General features: G+C 45.2%; 1 protein-coding gene across 1 annotated transcript in view; it reads right to left on the bottom strand.

Annotated features, from left to right (window-relative positions):
- Nucleotides 1-867: 867 nt before the first annotated feature.
- Nucleotides 868-17,853, bottom strand: part of CUX1 (cut like homeobox 1) — a 380,489-nt gene continuing 363,503 nt past the window's right edge. Inside the window, exons 21-23 of the mRNA XM_054008638.1 lie at nt 9,769-9,849; nt 5,124-5,188; nt 868-3,520 (exon numbers count right to left, since the gene is read on the bottom strand). Of these exons, the coding sequence (XP_053864613.1) occupies nt 3,460-3,520; nt 5,124-5,188; nt 9,769-9,849 (207 nt within the window). The 3' untranslated portion in view covers nt 868-3,459. The remainder of the gene's footprint in view (nt 3,521-5,123; nt 5,189-9,768; nt 9,850-17,853) is intronic.

Genomic DNA, 17,853 nt, shown 5'->3' with positions numbered 1-17,853 from the left:
CAACGCTGTCTGTGATGACTCATTCAGCACGAAGAGGCGAAGAGGCCGTGGGAATGTGTTTGTATGGGGAGGTGACCAAAACAGGCTGCAAGACACAATAGGAGCAAACAATTCCATCTGAAACTGGCTATTTTATTAGCGCTTGGAATGCAACAGGTAATACTCATTTGTAAGAAGCCTGCCCACCTCTGGACCTGTGCAGAGAGCCAGTGTCTCTCCCTCCTTGTTCCCTTTTAATCCCAACCAGATAACAGTGTCTGCTACCCCACAACAAGACGTGTGTTCCTGCCATCTCCAGAGAGCTGGAGGCTGCCCATGTCCATTTGATACAAATACACGAGGAGACATGCTTGTAAATGGATGAAGTGTAAAATCTGGGCTCGGTCATGGATGAAATTAGAAAGGGGGAAAAATCACCACCAAAATTAAGCAAAGCAAATAGAACTGGTTTGAGGGTTTTTTTAAATTAAAAAATAACCTTTGACCCCTTAAAACAGTCTGAAGATCTTGTTTTAAAATATAAATATAAAATCTTGTGAGGCGCAGAGCCTACTCATCCCTGGGCACTGAGGGGATTCAGCAATGGCCCTACCACCTCCGTAGTGGGGTATTTTCTCCCCCCTGTCTACACCTAGCAAAGAATGTTTCATCTCAACTGCAGGTGCCCCTGGTCCTCACACAGCCGGGACCAAGGCTGCCTCACAGGGCTGGGGATACTGCTCCTTCCAACTGCGCAAGACCTCACACAGTCACGTTAGCTGTCGGGCTGGATTTCTAAAACTAGCTGCAAACTTTGTCCTCCTGTAGCTGGGAATTGAACTGGGAGGCGGCTTGATCGTAAAAAACAGAACCACAAAGGCAAATCAGTCTTGATGCAGGTCTCGATTTATTTGATCACGTCTTGCATAGCTCAATAATATCTATTTTAAATCCTTTATGAAAGATTACATGTGCCAATTTCTAAGCAGGTTTTGCAATTCTAATACACTCAATATAGCTTCTAAATAAAGTCAGTTTGACTTTCCCTATGAAACCTAAAAGAAACTACCCTAACCTAGCAAATATCCCATTCTTATCAAGATTGCTCTTTTAGCGAGTACAGCAAAACACCTATTTATTCTGTATATAAAGATCATTATCTTTTAGGATGTGAAAAGCACCCCTAACTTGCTCTGGTCCTTGAGAGCTCACGTCTACTTGACCGTCCCAATCTTGCAAGTGCTGAGCCCCATATGCTGCCCCTGAAATCAATGAGAGTTGGAAGGTGCTCTGCACCACACAGAATCGGGCCCTGAGAGAGATCGTGCATAATCTCTAGCAAGCTGGAGTGCTTTCCGATAAAGTTGCCTTCCTCTTAGAAATGCTGATAAACATTACTTTGAAGCAGCAGCACAGACCTGAGCTGGATACAAATCTATGGAAAATTGGCTGTGTTTTGATCACAGTCTCGGAGAAGAAATACTGATCACTGAGTTATTCAAAGAGAGGAAACAGAGTGACAACAAACAAAATGCTGCAGCTCAGATACGCTGCAGTTTCTTAAGAAATAACTGCATGTTTACTGTAGAGTCCCGTTCATTTTAACAAACACACCAAGACTTAGGCCCGGCCTATGTTGATTTTATTTTTGGGCTGCTATTGCTCTCTCAATGTCGTTGCAAAGGGTGCAAATCCCCAGTAGATTCACTGCAATGTAAAACAGGATTTACACTAGTAACTGACTAGTGCACATGCCATTTTCCACCATAACAATGTGGCTAGATGAGGATCTGTAGCAGTGTAATCACATCCAGTGCAGATTTCTCTCTCCTAGACAAGCCCCCAGTCTTCTTGAACCTCTCTGTATAGACAGGTGCTGATTGGTCCTTGGGTATTATCTTCTTCACTGCAATTAATATTTTACTGTTTTCTTAGGCTGAGCAACTATAAATAGAACTTCATTGCTCATGGCATATGGAAAGTCTTATCACTGACTGAGTATTCTATTTATACAACCACACTTACCTACACATGCGTGTGGTGTGCTATGCAATATTAACCAAGAGGCAACAACATTCTTCTGGCCCAGAATGGGGATTTTAACTGAGCAAGAATGGACCATGCTATTAACTATAGAGTAAGGGCCTGATCTGGCATGGTACTGAGTACTTGCAATGATCACGGCAGTCAATAGAAGCGGAGGGTGTTCAGCACCTTGCAGGAATGTGGAATGCTAGTAGAAATTTACAAGCTCTATATAAATCAGCTTACCAGGTATTTTCTTTTCCCCAACTAAATCAATGACTTTTATTAGCAGAGCAGTCACATTCCCCCCCCAGATAACCCACGGTCAACAATTAACTCATTCAAGCTGAAGAGCAACCCAGAAGGGTCAGACACTTACCGGTCAGGCGGCAATGCAAGCAAGTTTGCCGTCAGACATCTTGCATTATGCTAACACATCCTTTGCAGCAAAGCAACTAGTGCACAGCAGAAACATTTCTATTCTCCGAGAGTGCCCACTGCACTTACAATGAGCTCCATGCTTATTAGCAACACTTCCCTCATGCCAATTAAAGCCTAAACATCGAGTCCATTTCAAGTGTGAGTCAGTCTCCAGTTGAATAACGCCAATAAAAAAGCCTGTCTGCTTTTACTCGACAGCACTCTCAAAGGCCTCAAGAAATGCACATTAGATTAAATACAGAGCTGAACAAGATCTTAATTCAATAAGAAATACAGCAGGATGGCAACACTGTTTTCCTGTCTCTGGATGACTGACCTCACAAAGGGTAAGACAGTTTATTGTAGGCTCTTGCAACAAGCCATTTCAAAGTCTAGTAAAATCTGTAGTCTTTGATCACTCAAGAATTTGCTGGAGCCTGAACAATTTTTTTTAACACCAGGCCGTTTAAATGACTGTAAAGCCAGTAACTTCAAGCGGTCAGTTTTCCCTATTTCATGGGAGGTTTAGCCAGGCTAGTATGTTGGACTTTGAAGAGGTTACGAGGTGGTGGTTACATCAAAGTAAGGTCCCAGCCTGTTCCCCAGCCCTCAAAAGCTCCATGAAGATGTTAGCTTTCAACAGAACAGTCCCCTACCTCCTACAGGTTTGTAAAGCAAATCTAATTGAAAAGAGGATGAATTCTCCCCGCGTTACTTTGGAGATTCCTAAAGTTTCAGACACTAGCACCCAAGAAAATACACAGAATTCCTACGATTCCAGATGCAATCTGCTTCCTTACATTTAGGTTTTGCAAAATGACACTCCATTGTTGCTGCTTCTAACCTACGAGTGTCAGAGTGGGGAAGGGATCACCGCTTCTCCATCTTATAAAGCGCAAAGGTAATCTTAGAAGGTTCAAGTCAAGCAGCTGTCTGTGCACAATGGTCACAGCAGGGACAGGAAACAAGTGTGGCCAAATGCTACTGATGGAATTAACAGTCCCCTGGGGATGTGAAGAGCCTCGATTCCAGCCTTCACTGCCACATGTCACCATTGTCGCCATTCTCGTGGAACTTGTGCAAGTGATCAGCATACCTGAAAAGAACAAGTTAAATAATGAATCAGCACAAAACCCATGGCAAGACCCAATACACACTGAAATCAGTATGAAGCCAGACTGCCCTTCCAACAACAGCTATCATAATCAGGAGCATAGCCTCTTTTACACCACCAGAAAATCCCTGAGAGTTAGTCAGAGCAGCTGAAAACAAATCATGGGACCTGATCCTGACATCTTTACTCACATATGGGGCAATGCAAATAACGGATTTTTTTGTTTTGCTAGCCATTCCAAAAACATTGGGGAAAAAATCCATGTTGGGTTGACCCAACATGAATTTTTTTTTGGCAAACTGGAATTCAGTTCAAAATGTTTCATTCGACTCAAAACAAAATGTTTTGTTTAATTTTTTTTTAAAATACTTAAAAATGGAAGTACATTTTGAAACAAAGTAGTTTAAAAATAGCCCATTTTTATTTTGTGGGGATTTTTAACCAAAACCATTTGGTGAATTAGACACAATTTCTCCATGTTTCAGTTAATCTGAATCTACATTTTTCAGTGGAAAAAAAGTTGTGGCTGAAAATCTTCACCCAGCTTTATCACATCCTTACTTACGTGAGAGGATTACTCGTGCACATGCGTGTCGCAGGATTGGGCGCTCACCTACTGAAAACACTCGTCTCCAACTTAATCGACCTCTTAGATGTGTGTCATTCCACAGCTAATTTCAAAACTGACTAACATGTTGTTCTGCTCTATAAAGCCTGTGTAAATATAGTACAGTGGGCTTCTGGGTTTATTGTCTTAAAGGTTTGCAGTTCTAATGAGTAAAACAGTCCCTCCGGCAAGCTGAGCCTGGATTGTTTTATTCTTGGGCATCTTCACCAGCAAAACGTCCTCCTCATCACATTAAGGCTTCGGTTCCATCTCTAGAATCCTATTAGCGATTGCTGACAAAGGTGTCATGATTAGAACTTAATAAACAATTCTATTGATGCACAAGAAGGAACAAAATTCAGCTCGCTCTGTCTGAACTGTTTTTGCCTTTACAGGGCTATCCAGAGTCAAAAACAGTCAGCCTTTATTTCTGGTACTAAAGACAGTAGATGAGACTCTTAAAAGTAGTCACAGGGAACTGATCTGCTGAAATAAGGTGCTGTTTTTCAGAACAGAACTGCAATTTAATGCGACCATGTGTTTAGAAAGCGACTGCAAGCCCAAATGTTCCTCTGGTTAAATCAGGGGTCGGCAACCTTTCAGAAGTGGTGTGCCGAGTCTTCATTTATTCACTCTAATGTAAGGTTTCTCGTGCCAGTCATACTTTTTAACGTTTTTAGAAGGTCTCTCTCTATAAGTCTATAATATATACCTAAACTATTGTTGTATGTGAAGTAAATAAGGTTTTTAAAATGTTTAAGAAGCTTCATTTAAAATTAAATTAAAATGCAGAGCCCCCCGGACCGGTGGCCAGGATCCGGGCAGTCTGAGTGCTACTGAAAATCAGCTCGTGTGCCGCCTTTGGCACGCGTGCCATAGGTTGTCTACCCCTGGGTTAAATCAACATTGCTCCTCTTCTCAAGACAGTAACTGTTTTGAAATCTGGATTGTACTGAATTGTCCTGCTTTCATACATACTTCTTAGCACAGTAAGCAGCGCAGTCCCTTCCCACGCTCTCACTCCAAGCAGTTTTGTAGAGTACCTGGGAAATAAGAAATGCTGTTAACTGTTTCCCATTGCAACGGGAGCCCCCCTGTATTTACTTTCTGCTCAGTACATTAGTGCAGCTCTGACCAGCATCTCACTTCAACCTGACTTTGATGACCAACCCTCTGCGATGCTATATTGCTTTACATAACCACAGGGTCTGAGTCTTCCATTTCTGTTAGAGAAATGTTTGCTACAGCCTTAAAGAAATAACTGTCTTCCCCAGTCAGTCAATCAAACGCACACAGTAATAGGCTAGGTGGAATAGTAAGGGCATGCTTTGGATACACACGTCTCTTGGCTTTTCATAGCCATGAACTATGTATGTTCTAGTGCAGCCCTGGCCATCCTGTGGCTCTGGAGCCGCACGTGGCTCTTCAGAGGTTAATATGCGGCTCCTTGCATAGACTGGGCTGCAGCTACGGATGCTGACTTTCCAGGGTGCCAGGGGAGTGCTCACTGCTCAACCCCCTGCTCTGCCCCCACTCCACCCCTTCCCCCAAGGCCCCTGTTCCTTTTCCCGAGCCTGCCATACTCTCGCTCCTCCCCCCTCTCACTTCCCCCCCAGAGCCTCCTGCGTAGCGCGAAACAGCTGATCATGGCAGGTGGGAGGTGCGGGGAGGGAGGGGGAGGCGTTGATCGGCAGGACTGCCGGGGCTGGGGAGCTGATGGGGGGCTGCTGACGTATTACTGTGTCTCTTTGGCAATGTACATTGGTAAATTCTGGCTCCTTCTCAGGCTCAGGTTGGCCACCCCTGATCTAGTGGGTTGATTTCAACATAGTCAAGAATATGGAATTTTTCAATACATGACTAAAGAGCACATTAAGGAAGAGCTGTGTGGTAGGAACACAGTTTTGAATTACCACTACGAAGAGATTTAAATATACGACATTATTACATATTAGTGTTGTTAATCTTTAGAAAATAGAACTGAACCAGAAGCTTCAATTTCCCCTCTCTTGAGTTTTAGGACTTTCGCCCACCAAATTTGGATTAGTTTTGCGTGCTGTAATTCGCAACCTGTAATGTGCAGTGGGTCTCTGTAATCAGAGCAACTTAAAGGGGAAGAAATAAGACTACAGGAACGGGAAGGCCTACAATCCATGAATGGAGATAAACTGGAGAGTTAGCAGGAGAAGAGGCTACATCGATGCAGTATGGTCTTGCTGGTGTGGTACTAGACTGGGAGTCAGGAGTCTTGGATGCTAATTCTGGCTCTGCCATGGACTTGCTTTGAGATCATGGGCTAGTAACTTATCCTCACCGAGCCTTGTTTTCCCTCATCTATAAAACCAGAATATTGTACCTTGCCTGTCTTTGTAGTGTGTTCTGAAATCCATGAATGAAAAGTGATTTTCACTATACCACTCACAGAGCCATAGAAGCATATGCAGTGCCTTTCACTGAGCCAATGGGTAAGCTGCTAAGAGCAGTTCTCAAGCCAAAACAATGATGCCTTCTCATGTCAACAAGAAGGGCTCTATCCCTTTTTGCCCTTCTTTAAACTCTTCAGCAGAAGTAATGTGCAAAGGGCCTCTCTAGGGACCTGATTTTCAGATGTGCTGAGCACCCACAAATCCAACTGAAGTCAACAGGAGCTTAGGTTACTCAGTACCTCTGAAAATCAGATCTCTCTCAGTCTAAGGGCTATCTTCTGAAATGTTTAGCTTGTTGGCGTGTAGGTCTAGATACTACCTCTCTGCCATTTGCTTCCATTAATGAAGAGCAGGGCTGTAGTATGGTGGCCTCTGTTGTATGTCTCACTGGTCTGTTGACCATCTTTGATATTATACATATAAGGTATTTAAATATTAAAATTCTGCAGATTGGGGGTGGAGAAATGATTTAAATAAAACTTTACAACCGACTTCATTGAAAAGCACAATGGGGCTGCAATGCAGGCAGAAGACCTCCACATCTGCTGCCGAAGCTGATGTGCTAATGCCTTTGTGACTTGTCAGAAGGTTATCCTGTCACGGGGGAAATGCTCTAATTCCACAAATACCATTCAGCAGGCCTCCAAATTAGGGTTAATTGAGATTCACAAAAGGGAGAAGAAAGAAAAGATTTGTGGAAAGGAAGGCAGATGGAGGGAAGTGAAGGCCTCTGTTTCTAGATTAAGGGGAAAGACATTTCTCAAACGGTAGAAGTGGATCAGACAGACTCATCCAGCCCACTGTTACGTGTATGCAGTTGGAGCATTGGTGTCAAAGGCTTTGCAGCTCTGGCCTTGTTCTGTTTAGATAGAATGAGATTATTCCATCCGTGCAATTCTTATGCCTAATATTTTTTCGGTTACATTTTAAACTTTAATGACGCTTAACTTTTTATTTTCTTTGCTCTCTTCCCCACAAGATGACAGCAGGTTGGTTTTTTATTCTGACAAAATTTGGAGAGAAATATTTGTGCTATTCGTTTGTCTTTCATCTTGTCTCATTTAATTATTGATGAGTTTTTCCTGCCATGACAGATAAGCCCCCAGAAATTCTGTAAATAAAACTTCAAAACAGGATAGACAGAAAAGTACAAGGCCACTACAAATACAAGCTGGAGACCTGGGCATCTGCTGCGAATACCTCCTGTGCAACTCATAAAAGCATTATCCTGCCACTGGGGAAATACTGTAATTCCAGAAATACGATTCAGCAGGCCTCCAAATTAGGGGTAACTGAAATTCACAAAAGGGGAAAAAACCCAGCTGTGAACACAGCCCTGAGCACAAGGGAACTTCCAGATTAAGGCCTTCTTTATCTGTCTGGTCTGAGTGGGCAGCCACCCAACTCCACTGGATCATACTGGGACTATATGTCCATATCCTGCAAACTGATCCTCACAGGAGGCTGTCTATGCCTATGCAGAGCCCCGTTAAAGTCAACAGGGCTTCCTGCTTGGATCTGATCACAGGACTGGGGCCATATTGACTGGGAAAGGCAAATCCACACTTAGCAGCTTCCTCCCTTTGGAAATCTGATCAGCCAGAAGACGTTGTGGGGTGATTGTGGAAAAGTCACTAGGCACAGCTGCATTTAAAAAAGGCAAAACCAAGTCCAGAAGACTGTAGCGAGCACATCAGAATCACTTCTTTCCAGTTATGCAGTGAGGGCTAGAATTCCAAACGGCCACATCTAAGATGCTGAGTGTTGGCTGATCCACTGCTCGCGAAGCAGCCGATCATTGCCTTTGTCCAAAACACAACAGCATTCAAGGATACTGTAGTGTTTGCTACTACTGGGGAATACGGTGTGGGCAGCTTTCATAGGGGCTATTGCAACACAGCTACTAGGCAGGGAATTTTATGGGATATTTCTAGAGACTGGTAACTTTTTAAACCAACCTATGGAAGTCTATAGCCAGGATATAATTCTCTATTAAACCCTATTGGATGATCTAAATTTTAAAATGTCTACAGAAAGGAAATCATTGTCTATTCACTTCTATAAGACTTTTACAATTCTACAGGATTTTAAACCCAGGTTGGTTTTAACACTATTAAGTTCCATAGGACTTTTCCCCACAGTGGAGTTGGAAATTATTCCCTCTGGAAAAGGAGACATTGCAGTGACCTAATTAAGACTTTTAACATTATGAAAGAGAGAGAGAGAAGGGTGTGTGTGTGTGTGTGTGTATATTTACACTGGGAAATGTTTAGAAACTAAAGGAACAAGAATCTAAAAATATAGAAGGAATCACTAGCAGAACTGTAACCTGCAGCGTGTAAGGCAAAGGTGGTAGTAAGTTGCCAGGAAAGGCAAAGCAGAGACTGACTGAGCTCAAGAACCATCTCCATTTGTTTCTGAAGAGTGAAGAGATTAAGGGACGTGGTGAGAAAGCAGGAAGATGGGATCACAGTGGGCTAAACGTAGACCGGCCCGTTGGGTCACAGGGACATTTCTTATTTCTGAAATTTCTTACACTCTGAACTTCATGTTGAATGACTAGATTAATAAAAGCCTTCAATGCCCAGTGGATGGATTGCCCTAATGCTGGTGAGTTGTAGGAATTCCCAAGGACTCCTGCATTTAAATAGGGTGAAATCCTATGCAACTATCTGAAAACAGAGTGGGAGGAGACGAGCATGTTAACAAAACGCCAGTTTGGAAGAACCTCAGGGTATGTTGCCTACACTGCAATAAAAACCCTGCAGCACTGAACCAATCGTTTGGGGCCTGAACCTCTACAGGGCAATTTTTAGCCCAAGCCCGCTGATCCAGGCCAGCCACAGGTCTTTTACTGCAGTGTAGCCACAGACGACGTGGCCTAGCAGCTAGATCAGGGAAAGGTATCAAGAGACAGCTGGGTTCTAGTCCCAGGTCTGCCACTTACACACGGAGACTCTGGCTGAGTCACTTCCCACCTCGGTGCCTCTGTCTCCCCATCTCCATGGATGCATCGTGCTACGTGTCCCCTGGCTCACACAGGCCTTTTGGTGCACTGACGCATGGGCTATCACACATTTACTTGGAAGAGGCAAGAGTACGTCTACTGGTTTAAAATGAAAAGCTGAGCACTGTATGGGGTATTTTCCTGCAGTTGTAAGCAGTCATTAGTTCCCCTTTTAGACCAAAACACTTACCAGGAAGACCAGGCAATGCAGCAGCAGAGTGTAGAAAAATGCAATGGTGCGAGCGGTCTTGTTGGACAGGATCAGCCGCCCCTACAGCAAGATCAGAAGGAGAAACAGATTCAGTCCCGTTAAAGCAAAATTACTCTGGCCACGTTATTTTTATTATTATATGAACTACTAGCGGGGCTCCAGCTGAGCTCAGGCCCCCAATGTGTTAAGCACAGCACACACACAGCAGGAAAAAGTCCCTGCCCTACAGAGCTTCCAGTCCAAATGGACAAGACAGACAAGTGGGGGAGAAAGGAAGGATTTTGATTCCCATTTTACAGATGGGGAAGTGAGGCAGCAGGAGAGAGCAAGTCACTTGCCCAGGGTCACACAGGGTCTGTGGCAGAGCTGGCACCTGAGGTAGGTCTGAGCCATCCTCCACAGGAACCCTTCCTCTCTTTCTGACCCTCTTTAAGCTCCTACCCTGAAGAGGTTTTATCCTTCAAGGCGAGTAAACAGATCTCAGTTGAAAAAGGACACATCCAACAGAGGGTGAGCGTCTGTACTGGAGTTGTGGCACTGATTGCTCTCAGCTGAGGTCCATAAGAACTGAGGGTTCTCAGCATTTCATTAGGAGTCCCTCAGTATCATGCAGGATTGGGCCTTCAGCCGCATACGGATCCGGCTCAGTCTAACATGTGACTGTTACACCTTGGACTGGAAAAGCTCTGCAGGTCTCCAGTCTTTCCCTGGTCACAAATGTGTGTGTCCAAGATTTTTACCATTTTTTCACTCGTGCCCACGCACAGACTTTAGGCCTCCATTTTGTTTTTAACGTATTGGACATCGATATGTTTGTATCCTCCTATTTTTTCCCGTCCCTTTTAGTTTATTCTGTATTGCCAATTTATTTCATTTCCCCCTTGACCTAGACACAGGCCCTGCCTCCAATTCACCATCATTTCCGAGAGGAGTCACGTTAATAATTAAGTCTCGCACATTTACAATGTCTGAGCTTGAGGGATTTTGATTTGTGATATTCTCTCACATGCTGGATGACTAGAACAGAGGAAAGCAGGTGAGCAATTCAGTCCTATGACATGTTGACAGACAGTCCTTGGCATTACACCATGCTCATCAATAGACCAAGTCTCTACAGCAGTTATGGTCATATTCTCTTCCTCTACCGGCTAGTTATGGGAGTGCTGGATTGCAGACTGGCTCCTCAGTTAATCTCTTCGGGCCTTCGGGGCTGAAGTCCATGGAATAGGTACCACATGGGCAGCAGCAGTGCAAATTTCCCTGCAATGAGCCTCAATCTTAACCTGAATATGACTCTATCCAGAGTGAGGAAAGGATTCAGTTCCTGGCCCTTCTGTAGGGCCTGCCAGCTGGTTCCAAACCTGCCAGCTGGTTCCAATCATCGTTTCTGAGGTGTAGATTCTTGCCCGGAGGGGACTGGAAATTCCCAGCAGACCTCCTGCCAGCTGATATATGCTGATGAGTTCCATTCCCTACCAGCCTTGGCTGGATTCCTACAGATGATTTAGATGAGGAATGCTCTGTGTTCCATTCCTGACTCCCTGGGCGAGCCAGAATACTATATATTTGTTTAAAGTTGTTTACTTTTAAAATCTTTCTTGCACGTTTCAGAGGTAACCAGTTCTTCGTACCTGGACAAGGAAGATCATTCTCCTGATTGCCTCATTCTGTTTTCCAGATCTGCGTCTCACTCTGGCCCACTTACATTCCTTTCTCTCTGTAAATCCAAGCAGCCTTACCAAACCTGTAAACAGTGTGTCAAACCGGTGTGCTCCAAATACAATAAACAAGATTTCATTCTGTGGCTTTATACCCCAGGCAGTATGCGCCGCACACCTGCTCAGACAGACAAAACAGAGCCCGGAAGGTATGATTAAGGGGTCGGTCCTACAAGGTGATGAGTTCTCTGGCCCCAGCAGGCTCAGGGCTTTGGCAGCAATGGGTAGGTCTGCACATCAATAGAAGATCCACGGCAGATCTCAGAGCCCTGGTCAGCTGATTCAGGCTGCGGGGCTAAAGAGCGTAGTGTAGATATTGGGGCTCAGGCTCTGAAACCCTGCAAGAGGGAAGGGTCTCAGAGCCCTGGCTCCAGCCCAAGTCCCAACAGCTACACGGCTACTTTTAGCCTCGTAAGCCCGAGTCATCTAATCTGGGCTCGGAGACTTGCTGCTGAAGGTTCTTTTATTGCTGTGTAGATGTACCCAATGAAACTACTCACATGGGGAAAGTTAAGCAGGCGCGTAAGTGTTTTGCTAGATTGAGATGAGTAGCCAGAGCCTTGCGAGTTTAAGTGCTACACACATCCTCCAGCTGCTGTATAGCTAATGGAGGTGATGATTTCAGGGGGCTTTCACACCCTGACATCTGCAATAGCAAAGCTCAGATCCAAACACTCTGGGGAAGTTTGTATCTGGATCCAGCAGCTCAGACATGTCTCAAAGGCGGTTTTCATAGCTCAGCCTAGACACAGTATTTGCATTTAAACAAATTTCCCAGCCCCTTTGCGCCTTCTTTCTCCTGGGTTCAGGGAGGTGAATTTATTCTATGTCGTTAATTAGCGGCAGCAATGAGAAGAAAAAAATTACAGGGAAAATAATTGTTCTTGGCTGAAATGTGCCCTTTACATAGCAAGTGCCAGACTAGATCAGACCATGTAGATCAGTGTCCTCCTGACCGATCAGGACCAAGAACTTCAACAGAAGGTGCAAAAAACTCTGCAAGGCTCTTATGGGACAAGCTGCTTGCAGGGAAGGTTTCCTCCGAGCCCCCTTTATTCCAGCGTGATCCCCTGCTGCTGTGGAAGTCCCTTTCTAAGAGCAGACTGAAGTACTGGCTTGGCAAGAACTTTGTACAATATGCACAGCACCGGGTCCCTTCTGCAGTGCTGTCAGGCAGCGTCCGCTCGAAAATCCTACATCAAGCCGAGGCAGAGAAGAGATTTGCATCTAAAAAATTCTCTTACTATGATGCACTTGCAAAAAAAAAAACAACCCCCCAAACATGACCTTAAAGGTCTAGCTTAAACCTACAGATGCAAAAAAGAATTCAGTTTCAGGGCCAGTAATACAGGCTGATAACACAGCATGGCCCAACCCCTGCCTTGTGCTCTGCAGGGCCTTGGCCCCAAGGGAAAGGAGAACCAGTGTAGCGGGCGTGAGGCTGTGGAAGGAGCAGACTGCAGGGAAGCGTGCTCAGTCCACGTGCAGCTGGAGCACAGCCAGGGTTTGGAAGCAAGAGCAGGGCTCTGTGAACTATGACTACATGGATCCCCAGACGAAATACCCAGCACATCTGGAGAGGGCAGTGGGGGAAATGGGGTAGTGGGCACGGAGGCTGGTGCTTTGAAGGCCTCACAGTCCCTATGTTGACTTGGGCTGTGCCCAGTGAGGGAAGCCCTTGGGGCTCACACTGAAGAAAAACACAAGCCATTAGGAGTTCAGGATGCCCCAAGAGGCCGCTCCTGTCTTTATCAAAGGACTGGGTGGGTTTTTCCCCAGTTAATTGTTAGTTTCTCCTGTTTTCTGGTTTCTCACGGTTAGACCCTGAGCTGCTAACGGGTGGGCATGTGGGTAGGCATCTCTCACCTGGGGCCCTCTGCTGCCTGGGGTACCCAGAGATGTCCCTCTACTGCACACTGGTGAGCAGCATTCAAGATGCTCTACTATAGAACAGGAGGTGGCATTCTAGGATGCAGGTTTTTCCTGCGTAACTAACACTCACCTCTTCCCATCACAGGTTGTGAAATATGATCCTGTGCAACCCCCACCTGAGCCTTTTCAAGGTAAGCGACCGATGACATTTGTACACATTAGATACTTTACATGAAATCTGTGCTGGGGAGCTATGCCTGGAGATCTCTATGTATCTCCAGCACGGGCATCTACACCACCCTGCTAAAATGCCTAAACTTCAACCCAGAAGGGTCACTGGTAAAGATGAAAGAGAGAGAGAGAGAGAGAGAGAGAGAGATTCAGCCTCCATGTCCATTGAATCCCGGCCAGGATGTCATTGCGAATTGTGATGTGGACACCTGTTCTTGTAAGAACTGTGTTGCCATCAAACTGGTCCTTTTTTAGAGCACCGTCAAACAGCTGTCAGGTGTTAACGATGTTCAGTCACTACTGACCTGGGTCATATCTAAGCTGGTGACTTAGGAAAATCTCCACAGCCCACTCCTTTGGGACATTCAGGATGCCAGGGAAAACCTGAAACCCCTATCATCATCCAGGATGGAATTGTTTTATAAACACGGGGCCGGAATTTATCCCCACTATAATGGCAGAGACAAATACTGGACAAAAGTAAATTCTCATTTAAGCCTCCAAAATTCTACCAGGGGATTTCACAGGATGGAATTAAAGAAACAAAACGCACAACCAAACCAATCCTTTGCTGATGTCCTTTCAGCTACTCAGGGCAATGGAGATCACGACTGTAAAAACAAGATTCGATTCTTAAATAGCCAGAGGAATAACTCCCTTACGTCAGTTTTTTGCAAATGAGTGGCATCAATTCACTGGGATGCTAGCATTCCACTTTATCCATATTCATGTTGGCATTTGCTTGGATTCTATTGCAAAGACGATTTTGCTTTTAATACAGTATATTTTTGTACTGTAGCCAACAATCACAGATGCTTAACCCCTTTCATGCTGGACTATCAACGCATTACAGCACTCAACCCAGAGCCTGAGGCTGCTAACATCACAAACTCAAATTTAAGTCAAACCTTGGGAAAAGCAAGATTTAAATGTGAACTCGGACAACACATTTGTTCAGGGAGGGCAGTGGGAGTTTTGCTATTGATTTCTAAAGTAGCAGGATCTGGCTCAGAGTAAAGTTGATAGTGATGGCAAGAGATGTCACCCACGGGCCAGTCACACGGCATTGAGGCACCAGTTCTCTGCCCTCCTTTTCCCGCAAGGAGGCTCTGCCTCGGACCCCTTTGATTTGGAACAGCTCTATGTTCTTCTCGCTAACCCCAGCTGATGTTAAAAAGAGCTACATGCACATATCCATTGAACGCGAGCCCATTCCTTCTCCACGCTCTACGTCCTACAAGCCAAATGAAATAGATCTGCTCTGATTGACATAACTGCCCAGCTTGCAAAATGTCCAGGTGCTCAAAGCGTTGATTGCTGAAACCAAATAAATGCAGGCTGTGCTGTCAGGTGTTTCAACCACTAACGTGGAAATAGACACCTTACATTTAGTTGTGAAGCACCTTCCGACCCACTCTGCCATCTCCACACCTCCTCCCACTGCGTCACAGACGCATTCATTCTGTGGCCTCTGCTCGATACCCAGAGAGGGGTTTTTATAGCTCCTCTTTGAGGGAAGAATCAGGATGAGGAGAGAGGATTATCTGCCAGCGGATTTAGTTTTGCAAGGCAGCTTGAATAATGAGCAGGCCACCAGATGGCTAGTGTTATCAGATGAAAAGTCAGTTGGCCACCGTATCGAATCCATCTCTGTGCAAATCAACAACATGCTGTGTGGTGTAAGAATGCAGCGTTAGGGCAGCAAATTGGCAATTTCTGGTCAAAATGCTAAGGGTCCCAGGGGCCTGGGCTACTAACATTGGAAATTCAAAATAATCATCGTCTGTCTGATGTTTCTCAAAGTTCACTCCAGCCACCTAGACATTATCCTCTGGATCCCAACAGCAATCAGTTCCTGTACCCGATCGTACTGTGCCCAGATATCTCTGCAGCTCTCCTGCGGCGGCCGTTAGCTTAGAGCCTAGCTTCATTAGTATAATCCCAAATCCAGTCGCAGGTGCTTGTCTACACTTGTGCTCCCTAACCAGTGAGAATTCTGTTGTCAGGTTCCCAGTTTAGACAAGGTTTATCCACATTACGGGGGAAGGCCATCACGAGAATTCATTGACTCCATCGGCTGGCAGGAGGACACAGCACCTGCTGAGAGTGCTAGCATACCTCCACCTTGCAGAGTCACTGCTTTTCGTGCTTTAGGAACAAATGTGCTTAAAACTTGTTATTTAGGAGGAAACCTGTATAACCAAAGCTGCTCTACCCAGCGTGAGTGTTAGTGAAGAGAAGAACTGAGCTATGAGGGATCACACTCGATAGAATTCTGCTTATCTGCATTTTAGAAGCATCATGCTCTGGAATTCATTTTCCTCTCCCCATTGTTCTCCACTGCTCACTCTTCTCATATCTCACCTTTAAAACCCCCCTCTTGGATTTAGCCTCAGGCAAAGGCTAAATCACGTTCCCCTCTCCTCCCTGTAATTAGTTTACAAGAATGCTTATCTCCATTATTACCCCCTTTGAAATTACAGCTTCCTTTACCCGTTGGTCTCCTCCTGCCACATTGTGCTTTGCACTCTGCATACACAATTATGCCAAGCATTTGCTCATTATTTAATCTCTCATTGTAAAGCATTGTGAGGCGCTTTGTGTGAAGGATGCTAGATAAAAAGTAAATGAAACTGAATTATGGGGCTCTCCAACAGAGTTAGAGAGACTAGACACAGAGCAATGTACAGTGCAACTCGGGTCCAGGATCACCCTGAATCATTTGGAAAGGAGAAGCGTCAGTGGCACTTTGAACATGTTCTACAAGACAGCAGTAAAGCCAGAGACCTGGGGATTTACTACACTGTACAGGCTTGGTAGCCTTCCTAACTTCATCCGGGATATAGACTGACCCATGGATGTTCTAGCTGAGTCAGCTAGTGGGAAATCATGAGATTATTTTCAGACAAACTGCCCTTGAAGTCCAGGGGAATTTTGCCCAAGGAAGCAGCTCAGGAGATGGTCCCCGGAGACAGAATTCAAACAACATTCAGGTACTATGACTTCCTCTTTAGAAAGGGATTTAGTGCAAAAATTTGCAAGGGACTCACGCAGCTCTGGGAAGATGCAGCAACAACCTTAATCCCTACCAATAGCATGCCATCTAATTCAGAAGTGGGATCAGGTCTGGATTTCTGACACCAACAGCCCAAATGTCCAGGTGTGGGGGATAGTGGAGATTCTGCTCAGAGCTGTCAGACTCTAGGCCCAAGCTAAGAAACGTGAGTTTGGATTCTGAAATCCCATAAAGTTTGGGTGTTGAGATTTGGGATTCCAGTCCTGGCTCCTCTCCAATAGTGACATTGCCCTTCTGTTTGCGTTTTTGCTTTCAACACACAGCATAAGCCAACAATGCATCTATTTTATGGTTCTAATAAAATTCTTAATGTGGCTTTATATGGTGTTGGTTTTCTCTTTTCCAGTCATTGATTTTGCTTCTGACCATGATTAATGTGTTTACTGGTGCCCAATTGCATTTTTTATGCATTTCCTCTAGATAAGGAAGTTACTTGCCTTGTTGTAACTGGAGTTCCTGGAGATGTGTGGTCCCCATTTCTAGTCCACTGTGGGGTCTGCATGCAGTCTGTGCACCTGAGACCAGAGAATTCTTGCAAGCTATGTCCATTGGTCCCTGGCTGTGCTCGTGCTCCGTGCTGAGGCTAGAAGGGGCAGTGCGTACCAGTTCCTCCTCTTCTGTGAATCCAGTCATGATCCAAAGCAGAGGGAACAAGGGCAGGTAGTGGAATGCAGATATCAAATCAGCGTCATCCAGTGGTGCAGAGCTGGTGTAGGCAGAGTACCTCCTCTGCCGCCACTATTCCCCACCCCTGCTATGGTTGGTGACCAAGGAAAAGAGGGTGTGGCTAAGGTATCCATATGTGCTGCTGTCCCCAGCTGCCCTAGCATCTCCTTTAGGGCTGTTGGTTGCTGGTGCAATTTAGAGCAGCAGGAGGGATGCTCTAACTTACGGTGGGGGACCAGCCTGGCTCTCTGAGACCCAGGACCAGGGGAGTATAAATGGAGGCTTTAAAGCAACTGCCCTTGCCAAGGCATGCTGTGTGCTTCTCAGCTGGAGAGGAGAATCTGGGCCAAAGCCTTTCAAACAGTGCCTAAAAATCTCTTCCCCTCTCAATTATTCCAGTGTGAAATGGTACTTGTGATTTTCCCCTTCTACTAAGTGTCCAGTTGTCCCGAGTCTTGCAGGAAAAGCAGCGTAACAAGAACTGAAGAGCAGAAAACAAGC

The sequence above is a fragment of the Malaclemys terrapin genome, chromosome 18 (assembly GCF_027887155.1).
Source record: "Malaclemys terrapin pileata isolate rMalTer1 chromosome 18, rMalTer1.hap1, whole genome shotgun sequence".
Classification (NCBI taxonomy): Eukaryota; Metazoa; Chordata; order Testudines; family Emydidae; genus Malaclemys; species Malaclemys terrapin.
This window is presented reverse-complemented; position numbering and strand designations above follow the sequence as displayed.